This window comes from Myotis davidii, unplaced genomic scaffold (assembly GCF_000327345.1).
Source record: "Myotis davidii unplaced genomic scaffold, ASM32734v1 scaffold187, whole genome shotgun sequence".
NCBI classification, from domain to species: domain Eukaryota; kingdom Metazoa; phylum Chordata; class Mammalia; order Chiroptera; family Vespertilionidae; genus Myotis; species Myotis davidii.
In genome coordinates this window covers 7383222-7397677 of record NW_006383018.1, presented here as the reverse complement: position 1 = coordinate 7397677, position 14456 = coordinate 7383222, and the positions used below count along the sequence as shown (strand labels likewise).

Here is a 14456-nt window from a genome sequence, read left to right as displayed (position 1 = left end):
AGTTAGTATCCATTGCCACACAACTGACCCCCTATGCACCTTTTGCCAATCCTCCAACCCCCTTCTCCTTTGGTAGTCACTGATTTGTTGTTCTCTATATCTATGAGTTTTTGTTTTATTTTTTAGATTCCATGTATAAGTTAAATCACATAGTATTTATCTTCTTTTGAATTATTTCACTTAGCATTATAACCTCAAGGTCCATATAATTTGTTGTAGATGACAAACTTTTTTTATGGCTTAGTAACATTCCATTGTGTGTGTGTGTGTGTGTGTGTGTATGTATGTATATATGGAGTGAAAAGTAGGTGAATTATCAATATTCATACTTAAATCTTAGTGAATTTTCCCACTTAATCACATTGTTGGGTATTTGGCCCAGTGTGGAAGGGACTGGCATAAGACATATACTGTATTTCCCAGTTGCTTGTGTTAATACCATAATCAATTAATTTGTTCTAGTCTCATTAAGAGGCCAAATTTAGGTACCAATGAAATACCCTTAGAAGATTGCTCAAAATGATTGATATAACATAAGTATATATTTTTTCTTTATGATCTTTGTCCCAAATTATCTAGGCATTTGCTGCAAATGTACATTTTTAAAAAATCAGTCATTTCCAAATTACTATTTTGATAAAATAACTGTTTTGAGCTGGCAGCATCCAAATAAAACAGCCCTTTATTTCACAGTTGAAAATTTGAAATTGCCGGATAATTAACATTTGTAGGAATTATCTATTTGCTTATTGGCCTACGGGATGAACCCAGCTGTTTTTCAGAGATGTCATCACTGTCTGTGGCCCATCTACTCTGCTCTTTTACTGACCAGAGCAGCTTTGAGACAAAAATATTTGAGAACATCCTTTAGGGCAATTTGTTGGTGAACATTGTGTATTTCTGCCAATGTAATTTTTGTTGTTGTTATAAAGCCAGAATATCTGTATCAGATAATATTGCTTTCCTTTTCTCTTTATAATTTCTTTTATCACATTTGAATAAATCACTTAGTGGTAAACTAGAAGTTGTGAAACGCTTATAACAGCTGTATATCTTCATATTATACTTTAGCAGCATGTATCATCTTCCATTCTACCCGCTATCTTTGTGCGGTTAGTACAGGTAAAGAGAGTACATTTAATTGTCTAGGAGACCCCTGAGGATACTGTAGTAATCTAGAGAGTCTCATGGACTTTTGAGGGCTTTTGAGATTCTGGGCTGGAGAGAGTAGGGTGGGGCCTCTGGGCAGAAGACAGCCTACATGTCATCTGTATTTTGGGAGTGAACCTCGCATGCAGAATAGAATGTGGCCTGAACACTGCCAGCTCTAGCCGACCAAATCCCAAGGTGAGAGAGATGCAGGCTTCGGGTGCTAAGCCGCTATAGCTGGCTGGACAAAAAGGCCATCCATCTTTCCTGAATACTTGTAAGTAAATTAAGTTATTTTCTACTCCTGTTGGCCTGCCATCCTATGCAGTAGATAAGATAGTTTATATTTCAGTCTTTGAAATGGTTTATGCAAGTTTTTGGAATCAAGACTTAATACAAACTCGGATCGGATACTGAGTCTTAAATGGGTCTGCTTTTCCCTCCAGAGAGAACACGTCGCTTCACTGCACCATGTGTGGCATTTGGGCCCTCTTTGGCAGCGATGACTGCCTTTCTGTTCAGTGCCTGAGTGCGATGAAGATTGCACACAGGGGTCCGGATGCATTTCGCTTTGAGAATGTCAACGGATATACCAACTGCTGCTTTGGATTTCACCGGTTGGCGGTGGTTGACCAGCTGTTTGGAATGCAGCCAATTCGAGTAAAGAAATATCCTTATTTGTGGCTATGTTACAACGGAGAAATCTACAACCACCGGAAGGTAAACAAAATGAAACCAGAGGATATCTTGATGTGATTAAGCCTTAGAGCCCATTGGGTATAATCATTTTTACATATCTTATAAAATGGTTTTTACTTTTCAGAGCACTTTCCATGTTCATGATCTCTTTTTGTTCCAGTTATATAGACAGGGCACTGATGAGCAAAAGGGTGAAGCGACTTGGTCACACAAAAAAAGATGAAAGATAAAATGGGAATTACAATTCAGATTCTTTAACTCTTAGTGTCCTCCCCCCACCCCCCATCATGAATTTAAAGGTTGATTAGAGCCTGTGCTAGGCTCGGTGTTAGGTGCTGGGATTCAGTAGTAAATAAGAGAGGTAGGTCTGCACTGTAAGGAGCTTATTCTATTTAGGGAGCAGACAAAAAAAGTCATTGTACATATAACATCATCCTGACAACGTGAATATGGAGCTGGTGGATATGGGAGATCCAGTTTTGGGAAGGGTAGTCATAGGGGGTCTCTTGAGAAATTGACACTGGAACTGAGAGGCAATGGACAAGCATCCGCCAGCACTGGGAAGAGCATTTCCTGTAGAGGGACTGGCAGGTGTAGAAGCCCTGAGGCGGGAAGCAGTCCTCAGATTGTCTTAAGAAAACAAATTAGGGTTGGTAAGGCAGGCAGGACCAGATCAAGTAGGACTTGGTATAGTATGGAGTTGGAATATTATTCTAAGAGCACAGATTTGAGATTTAATAGTTTGGAGGTGATCATATTTGTAGTTTTTCTATAATGTTGTCCTTAAGATATTTATGGTGACTGCATTCTTCCACTTAATCAGAACAAAGGACAGAAAGGTGGCCAGATGCAATTAAATGCAAGAAGTAGGACTTTTAGCAGCATTAAAATTGGAACAGCTTTATAATCTGGTAAAAGTTTACTCTTAGGATGAGAATGGGTGAGGGAATGGAAATTCTGACCTGAGGAAGCTACGGTAAACTTACTAAGAACCTTCCAGTGTGGAATTATTTGGCTAATGTTTCATAAGAAAATTTAAATCTAAAATTTGCAGGGTTTTTTGTCATCCTTCTTTCCAACTTTTAATTTTAAAAGGAACAGAACAATGAAAACCAATTGAATAACTGGTAATGTTTTGCCATATTTGCTTTATCTCTGTTTCCCTATATTTATACACATACACATTTATTTTTTGTTGTATTTAGAGTATATTACACATACTATGACTTCTAAAATGCAAGAATATATCTCTTAAGAATAAGGACATTCTCCAACCTAATACCAATACTGTTATTAAAACTAAGAATCCAGCCCTAACCTGTTTGGCTCAGTGGATAGAGCATCAGCCTGCGGACTGAAGGGTCCCAGGTTTGATTCCGGTCAAGGGCATGTACCTTGGTTGCAGGCACATACCCAGTAGGGAGTGTGCAGGAAGCAGCTGATCGATGTTTCTCTCTCATCGATGTTTCTAACTCTCTATCCCTCTCCCTTCCTCTCTGTAAAAAATCAAGAAAATATATTTTTTAAAAAAACAAAAAACTAAGAATCCATAATACCTTCTAATATCTAGTTCATATTTCCCCAAGTTTCCCAGGAATATATTTATGGCTGGGTTTTTTTTATTGTTAGTTTGTTTATTGGTTTTGAGCCAGATTTCATTCAAGGTTCATATCTCTGGGTATTTTTTGAGCCTTCTTGATACACACCTATTCATGGGTAGGGTTTTATATCCTAACCACCCTTTGGACTTTTAGTTTTTATCTCTAAACCGTAGCTTTTGCCATTGTTTGTTGTCTGCTTATAGGAACACTCCATTACAGACTTCTCATTTGAAAAGTTTTTATAGTTATTCATCAAATGCTTTTCACATTTATTAAGGGCCTAGTATATATACATCGGGCATCATTTGTCTAGGTGTTTGAAGACAAAATGTGAACAGGGAAGGTAAGAATGGAGTTTCATGCTAGTGGAGTCCAGGAGGGGAGCTATTAAAACTTCGTTCTTACTAAGCCAGATTAGTACCAAATACACAAGAGTGCTAGGTAGTATTATGGTTCTATTAGCCTGACTTTCACCTTAAACAAGACAGGAAATTCCTTCTTTACTTGAACAGCATTGCTTCTTTTGTGTGTTTTGTTAATAGTTATAAAAAGTTAAATATTTTTAAAATATTTCTATAAATATTGTAAATTAAATATTCTATAAATATTGTAAATCAGCAAAGTATATTGTATTGTCAAAAGCAGAGAGATTCCATTGCTTCTGTCTGTCATCTGTGGTAATGCAGTGTGAGTAGAAATCTGTCTAAAGAATGGACATTTAAAAAAAAAAGAATGGACATTTTAGGCTCTTGTAAAGTATTCTGCAACAGTAGCTCCAAAGCCCTTCTGTTGTTGATGAAAATAAAATTTACTACTACCACTAAAATGCAGCCTGAGCTGTATGGGGAGTGGAGGGAGAATAAGGCAAGGAGAGGAGGAATCTGAGTAAAGGCCCTCTCCCTGCAGGGAACGGCAGGGCCTTGCAGCCAAGTCCAAGGGCACTGTGATTTCCAGATGGTAGCAAGATATGGGAACTTCTCTCTCAGCAGAGCAGGAGGTGGTACCTGTGAATTATTAACCCATAAATTACCTGCAAAGTTTACGCCCAAGAGCAGTGATGACATGGTAGTGGAGGGAAGGTTTGGGAAGCTGCTGCTTGCTAAAATCATTGGATACTTTAGGGTCACTTATCCCTCAGGTACTTAAGTCCAGAAGGGTCAGCAGAAGACCGTTCCCACACCTCACCTGCCAGTGACAGATCATCTCTGATGGTCTCTTAGAGCAGGGAGAGGCAACCAGGAGGTGGCTCTGTAGACACTGGAGGCGGCCAACCCCCATTTTTGGGCTGTATTCTGTGAGGGCTTAGAGACAGAAGGTCCACAAGTTTATAAAGTGAGTGAAATTATGAAGCATGTTTCATAGGCCGTATGTATACAAACATGTAAATTTTAAAAATATATATATATTTTTATTGATTTCAGAGAGGAAGGGAGAGAGACATAGAAACATCAGTGATGAGAGAGAATCATTGAAAAACTACCTCCTGTACACTTCACACTGGGGATCGAGCCTGCAACCTGAGCATGTGCCCTGACCGTGCTCCTGGTTCACAGGTCGACGCTTAACCACCAAGCCACACCAGCCAGGGTAGACTTACTTTTTGAAAATTAAAAACGTGTTTTAAATGTTTAAACTTATCTAGAATTTCCACCTGATTTTATAGGAACCTTTTTCTCTCCCAGCCACAAATGATGAATTAAGTATGGTTTGCCAGTGATGATGGAGATCCACAGGGTTTGGGAGCATAACTTAAACTTCCTGACTGCGGTGATAGCGACAGTCCCTTTGCTGCTCCTTTGGATCATGTGCTCTGATCAGCTCCACTGTCATTCTGTCCATCTGTGAGAGGTTCCTGCACTTCCACTGCAGAGGGGAGACTGGATGTCCTCCCCAGGGACCTGCAGCTTTGTTTTAGACCACGTGTCTCTATTATTGTGACGGAATCATTTATTTGCCGGGGAATAGTGCCAAATATGTTTGTGCTTTTGCTTTCTATTTTCATAGGTGGGTCTTTTAGGCTGACCTAGAAGAAACTCAGTCAACAGTACATTAGGAAACCAAAATTTCACAGTAGTAGAAGATACATTTTTAAGGTCACGGCAACTGGGCAACCCATTTGCTCAACTTACATGGGTGGGCAAAAGTGGGTTTGCAGTTGTATTTGAAACAGAGTTTGTTCTTGTATTATTATGTATTAATCATTGTATTATTTTCCATACAAACAATGATAAACCTACTTTTGCCCGCCCCCTCCATACCTCCACACGTTGCTGCTCTGGTGCATTATCTCTGCATTCTGTTTATGAGAATGCAACTAAAGTTTTCACGGAATGCCATGATTTTTCTAAACCACTCAAGTGCATGAAATGATTATTGAGCGTAGAAATATTGAAAGAAATTGGCAATAAAACATTATTAGTGAGATCAACCAAAGAACTTCTATGCATGCATATAAGCCTAACCAATGGACAAAGACACCAGGGGGGTGAGGGCATGAGAGAGGGGAGAGGAGGCAATGGGGGATAAGGACACATATGTAAAACCTTAATCACTAAAGAAAAAATCCTATATAATAAAAGGGTAATATGCAAACTGACCCTAACGGCAGAATGACCAGAACGACTGCTTGACCAGTCACTATGAGGCACATTGACCACCACTTAATTCTTTTCCTCGGCCCGGCCCACAGGCTCCGATTGCCCAATGGCGAATGGGGAACCAGGGGTGGGTAGCAGCAGGTGCTGGGGCCGGCTGTGGGCAGCCGGGGAAGATGGCCCTGATCGCAGGTCAGGCCAGGCCATACCCACATATGAATTTCATGCACTGGGCCTCTAGTAAATAAATAAATAAATAAAATTATTAGAGAATGCAAGGATTCTAACACTTTAATTTTGCTATTGCTTCCTTAAGCTGCAACACCATTTTGCATTTGAATATCAAACCAAAGTGGATGGTGAGATAATCCTTCATCTTTATAACAAAGGAGGAATTGAGCAAACTGCTAGTCTGTTGGATGGGGTATTTGCGTTTATTTTACTGGATACAGCGAATAAGAAGGTGTTCCTGGGCAGAGATACCTATGGAGTCAGACCGTTGTTTAGAGCCATGACAGAAGATGGATTTTTGGCTGTGTGTTCAGAAGCTAAAGGTAATGATATGTTTTTTTCTACAGATTTTCATTATTATCCTGGCTTTTATTGTCCCCCCCCCCCCCCCAGGTCATATTTGCAACTCCCATAGGGGACAATCCAGAATTTTACAATTGACTAAATAAGTCACAGACCCTCTGGCTTTGTGTTTTTTAAACCAAGTAGTTGGATTCTCTGTTTAGCACTTAAATTCCGTAATCCTTGAAGTATAAATCTATGTAGTAAATTCATTTAATTTTTGTTGTGCTGATATGCTTTCCATATAGTTTGATCCCATATGTCTTGGCAAGTTTACCTCTATCATCTATCTACATATATAAAAGCCTAAACGACCAAATGACTGGTCTACCGGTCACTATGACGCACACTGACCTTCAGGGGGCAGACGCTCAATGCAGGAACTGCTCCCTGGTGGTCAATGGGCTCCCACAGCGGGAGTGCTGCTCAGCTGACCGATGGGCGCCAGACACAGGGTTCACAGCTGGCGAGTGCAGCTGCAGAGGTGCGAGCCTCTCCTGATCGGGACTGACTGGTCACAAGCCTGTGGCAGGCTCAGCGGGGCCAAGATGAGCGGGAACAGCAGGCAGGAGCAGGAGAAGCAGGTGGCATTGGACTGCTGGTTTCGGCCCAGTCCCCGCAGGCCACGCCAAGGGACCCCACTGGTGCACGAATGCGTGCACTGGGCCTCTGGTATTATAATATTAGGTTTGGTCCTGCGGTTGTTGTACTGTGGAACCAAGCCATAGCTATAGCAAATATTTATTTAGCATTCTAAAAACAGCTTTATTGATAATTCACATACCTTACAATTCACCTATTTAAAGTATATAATCCAGCGGTTTTTAGTATATTCACAGATATCTGCTACTTAAACTCCTGTGAATTTTAGGAAATTTTTCATCACGTAAAAAAGAAACCCTGTGCTCTTTAATTGTCACTCCCCATCCCTCTATATCCATCAATTGTTGAACCTCTCTGGATTTTCCTATTTAGGACATTTCATATAAACAGGATCATGTCATGTGGTCTTTTGTGATGGGCTTCTTTCACTTGCATAATGTTTTCAAGATTTGTCTGTCTTGTAGCATGTATTGTACTTACTTTTTTTTTTTACTTTTTATGGCCAAAAGATATTCTGTTACATAGATATACCACATTTTGTTTATCCTTTTTTCAGTGGGTAGACATGTGGGTTGTTTCTCCCTTTTGGCTATTTTGAATAATGCTACTATAAACATTTGTGTGCAAGTTTTTGTGTGGACGTATGTTTTCATTTCTCTTGGGCATATCCCTAGGGTGGGCTTGCTGGGTCATGTGGTAACTCTGTGTTTAATTGTTGGAGGAATTGCCAGACTGTTTTCCAAAGTGGCTGTGCCATTTTATATCTCCATCAGCAGTATATGAGGGTTTCGGTTTCTCCACATCCTCACAGACTTTTTCCCTAACTTTCTGATTCTAGCCATCCTGCTTCATAGGAAGTACTACTTCATTGTCCTTTCGATTTGCATTCTCCTGTGGACAGGGATGTCGGCATCTTTTCTTGTCTGTGTGCCATTTGTATATCTTCGTTAGAGAAATGTGTGTTTAGTTCTTTGATCCTTTTTTCCTGCCGAGGATCATTTGATTTTTTAATATTTTAAAAAATTAACAGACTGCTTTTTAGAGCATTTTTACATTTCAAGAAAATTGGACAGAAAGTAGAGTTCCCATACAGTGTGGGGCTAAAGTAGGTTTACAGTTATGAGTACATGAAACAGTTTATTCTTGTATTATTCTTTATTAATTATTATATTATTTTCCATATGAACAACTGTAAACTTATTTTTGCCCCATCCTGTATATTCCTTCCATTATGTTCATCAAGGTTACAGAATACATGATCAATATGCAAAAATGAGGATATTTTTTCCCATTGATTTCAGGAGAGAATGGAAGGGAGGGAAGAGGGGGAGAGAGAGACAGAAACATCAACATGAGAGAGACACATTGATTGGTTACCTCCTGCATGCACCCCCACCGGGGCTGGGGAACCTGCAACCGAAGTACGTACCTTTGACCAGAAATCGAACCCAAGACCCGTTGGTCTTAGGGTCAATGTTCTAACCTTTGAGCCACACCAGCCAGGGCAACATTCATCTTTTATCTCTTACCTAGACAGTGGTAGCATCCTAAAATCTGGTCTACCTGCATGTCTCTTTTTGCTTAATTTCAAGTCCTTTCTCATTTATTTTCTAGATTTAATATTGGCTGAAGCAAGGATAATGAGACCAATAAATGGGTCCTTAGAATACCAGTCACAGTGTGGGTACTAAGAGATATCTGAATTGATCTATTTTCAGGCATTTCAAATGGCCCAGAAGTATACCTGTTAAGCACTATTAGGAAACTCCTGTAGGGAGAACACAGGGAAAAGCAGACCTCCCCTGTGTCTCCTTTGGGCCTAATAACCTGATATGATATAGAGTTATAACCTTAAATTCAATTTACCCCTTGAAATTCTTTTTTTAAAAATATATTTTATTGATTTTTTACAGAGAGGAAGGGAGAGGGATAGAGAGTTAGAAACATCAATGAGAGAGAAACATCCATCAGGTGCCTCCTGCACACTCCCTACTGGGGATGTGCCTGCAACCAAGGTACATGCCCTTGACCAGATCGAACCTGGGACTCTTCAGTCCATAGGCCGACGCTCTAGCCACTGAGCCAAACTGGTCAGGGCACCCCTTGAAATTCTTGACTCACATTTTACATCCTTCATAACACTGCCCTTTTCCAGACCGAATGATCTCAGCTAGGGTATTGCAACAGTTTTTCTTTCTCATTGCTTTTAGAATGACTTACCTGCAATGGACATGCATTTGTACTAAAAAGGGAAAACAAATAGGATTTTAAAGGATATTAACTGATCATGAAAGTTACTGTGAAGTGTCCTAATTCCAATAAAGTTATCTTTTTGAATTCGTAGGTCTTGTTAACTTGAAGCACTCCACAGCTCCTTTTTTAAAAGTGGAGCCTTTTCTCCCAGGACACTATGAGGTTTTGGATTTAAAGCCAAATGGCAAAGTTGCATCAGTGGAAATGGTCAAATATCATCACTGCAGAGATGAGCCTGTACACGCCCTCTATGACAGCGTGGAAAAGCTATCCCCAGGTAATAAAGCAAACGCCCACTTACCCATTCCCCACCTCTCTCCCAAAGGAGGATTAGAGTCACGCATTATTGGAATGATTTCCTATTGATGATCTGTTTCCTATTTAATTTGGAGGTGGCACAGTGGGATCTGACAAACTCCACTGTTGAGCAAATGCAGTGAGGATAGATGTCGATGATTCTGTCCCTCTTCGCAGCAAGTAACTCAGCCCGAGCGTGTCTGGCGCTGTTTCACCTACTTTATATGTTCACAGGTTTTGAGATAGAAACCGTGAAGAGCAACCTCCGCGTTCTTTTTGACAATGCCATTAGGAAACGTTTGATGACAGACAGAAGGATTGGCTGTCTTCTATCAGGTGAAGACTGTTAAAAAAACAATTAGTTATATTTATGATGTATTTGTTTAAGTTAAAGGATTTGTAGCTATCCCTGAGGTTTTGCCCATAAAATATTTACTTTATGACTTAATCTTTTCTCCATTATAGGATGAAACAGTTTTCTCTAAGCTGCATTTCATATTTATGGTAATTTAGCAACTTAAAGTTACACTATAATTATTGTTGGGCAATAAACATTTTTTAGAGTTGTGTGTAGTGATTGTTGAACCCATTCAAATGCCGTTACCATGATCACTGGCTATGTTAGATTTTTCTCTTATTAAAGTTGACTTTCAGTTTATAAAAGTTGGGGATTTAAAATGATAATACTCCAGTCTTGGTGCTTAATACGAACGCAGGTCATCTGTCCCAGTCTGTGCACGGCACATGACCAGTACACCTGTCATCTTGCTCATAGGGGGCTTGGATTCCAGTTTGGTTGCTGCCACCCTGATGAGGCAGCTAAAGGAAGCCCAAGTCCAGTACCCTTTCCAGACATTCGCAATTGGCATGGAAGACAGTCCTGATTTACTAGCTGCCAGAAAGGTAAGACACCATCTCTGCCTGTTACTAGAATGAAAATAAAGCCAGTAATGATGATTCTGTATTTCTGCTATATTGACTCTGGTAATTGTTTTAACATGAACTGTGTTAAAATGTAATGAAATGCTGGTTTCAACTATGTTGTACACTGTATTCTAGGTACTTTTATCTACTGTGGTCAATGCAGTTCTCATAAAAACCCTATGACAGTCATTCTCATTTCGAAAGTGGTTAGGCCTTCGGCCTTAGGAGCCTGATGGCTCATTTCAAATCCTAGCTCCACCTTGCGGTTCCTCACTTATGAGGAAGTAATAGTATCTACTACAGAATAGTTTTGAGGTGAAAATTATATAATTCACAAAAAGTGCACAGGGTAGAGCCTAGCATGTAGTAAGTACTTGGTGAATGTTAGCTGTTATTTTATTTTTTAAAGATTTTAAAAAATTGATTCTTAGAAAGAGGAAAGGGGAGGGAGAGAGAGAGAGAGAGAGAGAAACATTGATGTGAGAACAGAATATTGATTGGCTGCCTCCTGCAAGCCCCCTACTGGGGATTGAACCTACAATCTGGGCATGTGCCGTGACTGGGAATCAAACTAGCAATCTTTTGGTGCATGATATGACACCCAACCAATTAAGCAACACTAGCCAGGGCTTGAGTTTTTTGTTTGTTTTTATGAAGCAGTATGTTTAGGACTATGGGAAAAGGTGATGTAGTACACATTCAGTGTGCAGGAGACTTCATTCCTAATCTGGAAAAACTGACATAGAATGATGATAAAGAGCTAGAGAGCAGTCCCAAAGCAAGTTGATTAATGATGAAAGAATCCAAAATAGCCAAAGAAAATAGAATAAGGGGAGGGGCCATTGCATTTAGGCATAACATCCCAGGTATAAAATGAGGCATTGCAGGAGGGTGGAAAGATGGCCAAGGTTAGAGCAAGACCGTGCTGGACTAGAGAGAGATGAGGTAGGTTCGGTAAAGTAGATGTGTGTTTTGGGGGTGGGGTAGTATGCTAAATGGAAGCCTCTTACTGTTAGGTTGAAGTCTTGCAGTGAAAGGCTGATGGGAGTTCTACCTCTTGGTGGTTGAGTGGAGGGGAGGGACTGGGGGAAGGCAAGGGAACTTGACTAGGTGGGACTTCTATGTGGTGGCCTGGAGAATCATGTCCCCATATTGTAGGGGCCTACTGAACCATTTCCCCTTATTCTGCCTAGTTTTCCACTATTGTTAGTTCATAAAACATCGTGAAATAGAGTCAAGTTTCATTTCCAAGGGCAGTTCTTTTCTTTAAATTACAAGTGTGTGGGCATTTCTTTATATAATCAGGTGGCAAATCATATTGGGAGTGAACACCATGAAGTCCTCTTTAACTCTGAGGAAGGTATTCAGGCCCTGGATGAAGTCATATTTTCCTTGGAAACTTATGACATTACAACAGTTCGCGCTTCAGTGGGTAAGGTATTTTATATCAAAAAACGCTTTTAATTCTGAAAAACTATAAGTTGTAAGAATATTATTTCAAGCAACAGTTTAAAAAGCATACTCCAGAATAAATGTAAATAGTCACCAATTATCTAAGACAAGATCATTTAAGAATTCCCTGAATTTCTTGGAGTGAGAGGGACAACAAATATGTAGTTAAACTTCCACATTTATAGTATCACTGTTGATATTTCTCTAAAAAGTAGATATATATGTTCTGCAACCTCTTCCCCCAATTTCTCTGTATAATATTTCTTGGGCTATATAGGGAAATAGGTCTGGGTGGTAACTAATTTTCTGTAAGAAGTACTCATTTTAGATATATTCTGATAAATTATCATACAACTTATCAATCAGTAACAGGCAATACTAGTTTTATCTGGTGGATACATTCCAATATCAGACTGATCCAATGTTGTTGAGCCTCTAATATGTACTGGCTTAGATATGCCTCTTTTAAGAGACTCAGAATCTGATAAGACTCTGAGTATATATACTATATATATAGTATATCTGGTGTTAATATTTCATTGGGGCAGAAGCAATTAGTAAAAATGTCTAAAAAGTCTGCCTAGGGAAGCGTTAAGAACAAATACTGGTTTACAGGGATGTGGAGCAGGAACCAATGGGCATCTTTTAATAACTTATGTAGTATCTTTAACTGTATGTGAAAATTGGTGGATGGATAGTATTAAAAAAAAATTAAAACCAAACTACCAAAGCCTTAACTCTCTTACTATTTTTTGTATACTTAATCTAAAACTTGTGCTTTTGCAGTGCAATAGCCCAAAACCATTCCACAATTTCATATATAGGTTTTAAAATGTTAATGCTTTTAGACCAAGAATGTCCACCTTAAAATTTTGCTAAACTGGACAATGATGCAAATATCTTAAATTTCATATGTTTCATACCAGTATCACCATACAAAAATGATAAGAGTCTAATCTAAGAACAAAACTTGTAGTTGTTTCCAAAAACCATTTAAAAATAAAAGACATTTTTGGTGAAGAGTTATGTCGACATTGATAGTAATTTCTGTCTCTTCTTTAAGGTATGTACTTAATTTCCAAGTACATTCGGAAGAACACAGATAGTGTAGTGATCTTCTCTGGAGAAGGCTCAGATGAACTTACGCAGGGTTACATATATTTTCACAAGGTAAGCATTCAGAAGTTGAAGGATATTGGTTTTAGATTAAGAAAAGCATGAAAAATGAAAAAAAAAAGGGGGGGGTATGATTTTTTTCACTATTTTTAGTATAGCAGTAACACTTCTGAGTACCTTGGGAGGTATATGAGAAAATCTGAGACTGTCTGCTTTGTGTTTTCTTGGAGGGAGAAAGAAGTCTTAATAATGTCGATAATCTCTATTCTTTAAGCATGGGAATCATGCCCCTTAATCCCCTGTGATATTATGATTATTGCACAGTGTTCTTTGGTGTGAGGGAAGACATATTTTATACAGCATCCCTCCCTTCCCTAAACTCTGTGGCTTTTTGCCTTAACCACCTTTAGAGTTGGAGTATGTGTAAGAGTGAGAAGCAAAAACTTTTATTTGCGCAAAGCACATCTGTCTGTGTATTTGACTGTCGGCTTTTGTTGGTACGCTAGGCTCCTTCCCCGGAACAGGCCCAGGAGGAGAGCGAGAGGCTGCTGAAGGAGCTCTACCTGTTCGATGTCCTCCGCGCAGATCGAACCACTGCTGCCCACGGGTAACTCAGTGTTTTGAGAGGCGATGGTAAAAATTAACCTCAAGCACCGAAAGTGCAGTGGCCGACTTTCTTTTTCTTTCCAATTGGTTATATGTTGTCGAGTATGACTTTTATAGAGAAAATGAAGCTTGTCTCTTAGCCCCAAAGAAATTAGGCTAAATTCAAAGTGCTGCTGTGGGAATGTGAGAAGACTTTCACAGGTGGTTCTAGACCAAGTTTCCACCTTCACAGCATAACATTTCGCTCATATCTGAACAACTGTAAGGGAAGGCAGTTGCAGCTCTTTTTAAGTCTTGAAGGGAAGTAAAAATTCTACACCTCCTTGTCACAGCTGCTGAGCACCTGCCTGCTTGACGCTGTGATGATCCTGTGTAGGTAAAAGAAGATGCGAGAGGTTTGATAAGATTATAAAACCAGGTTTCTGTGGCATCATTTCTGTTGGCTAAAGTTTTCACTTTTTCCTGTTTGGTTGGCTCAGTTGGTTGGAGCATCATTCTGTACACCAAAAGGTTTCAGGTTCGATTCCCAGTCAGGGCACATACCTAGGTTGCGGGTTCGATCTCCTGTTGGGGTGCATGCAGGAGGTAA

The 14456-nt window shown here is 39.6% G+C and overlaps 1 protein-coding gene across 1 annotated transcript in view; it reads left to right on the top strand.

Moving 5' to 3' along the window:
- Positions 1-14456, top strand: part of ASNS (asparagine synthetase (glutamine-hydrolyzing)) — an 18950-nt gene that overhangs the window by 3160 nt on the left and 1334 nt on the right. Inside the window, exons 2-9 of the mRNA XM_006779248.2 lie at positions 1598-1869; positions 6360-6597; positions 9564-9749; positions 10004-10105; positions 10545-10672; positions 11999-12125; positions 13209-13315; positions 13768-13868. Coding sequence (XP_006779311.2) covers positions 1621-1869; positions 6360-6597; positions 9564-9749; positions 10004-10105; positions 10545-10672; positions 11999-12125; positions 13209-13315; positions 13768-13868 — 1238 coding nt within the window. The 5' untranslated portion in view covers positions 1598-1620. The remainder of the gene's footprint in view (positions 1-1597; positions 1870-6359; positions 6598-9563; positions 9750-10003; positions 10106-10544; positions 10673-11998; positions 12126-13208; positions 13316-13767; positions 13869-14456) is intronic.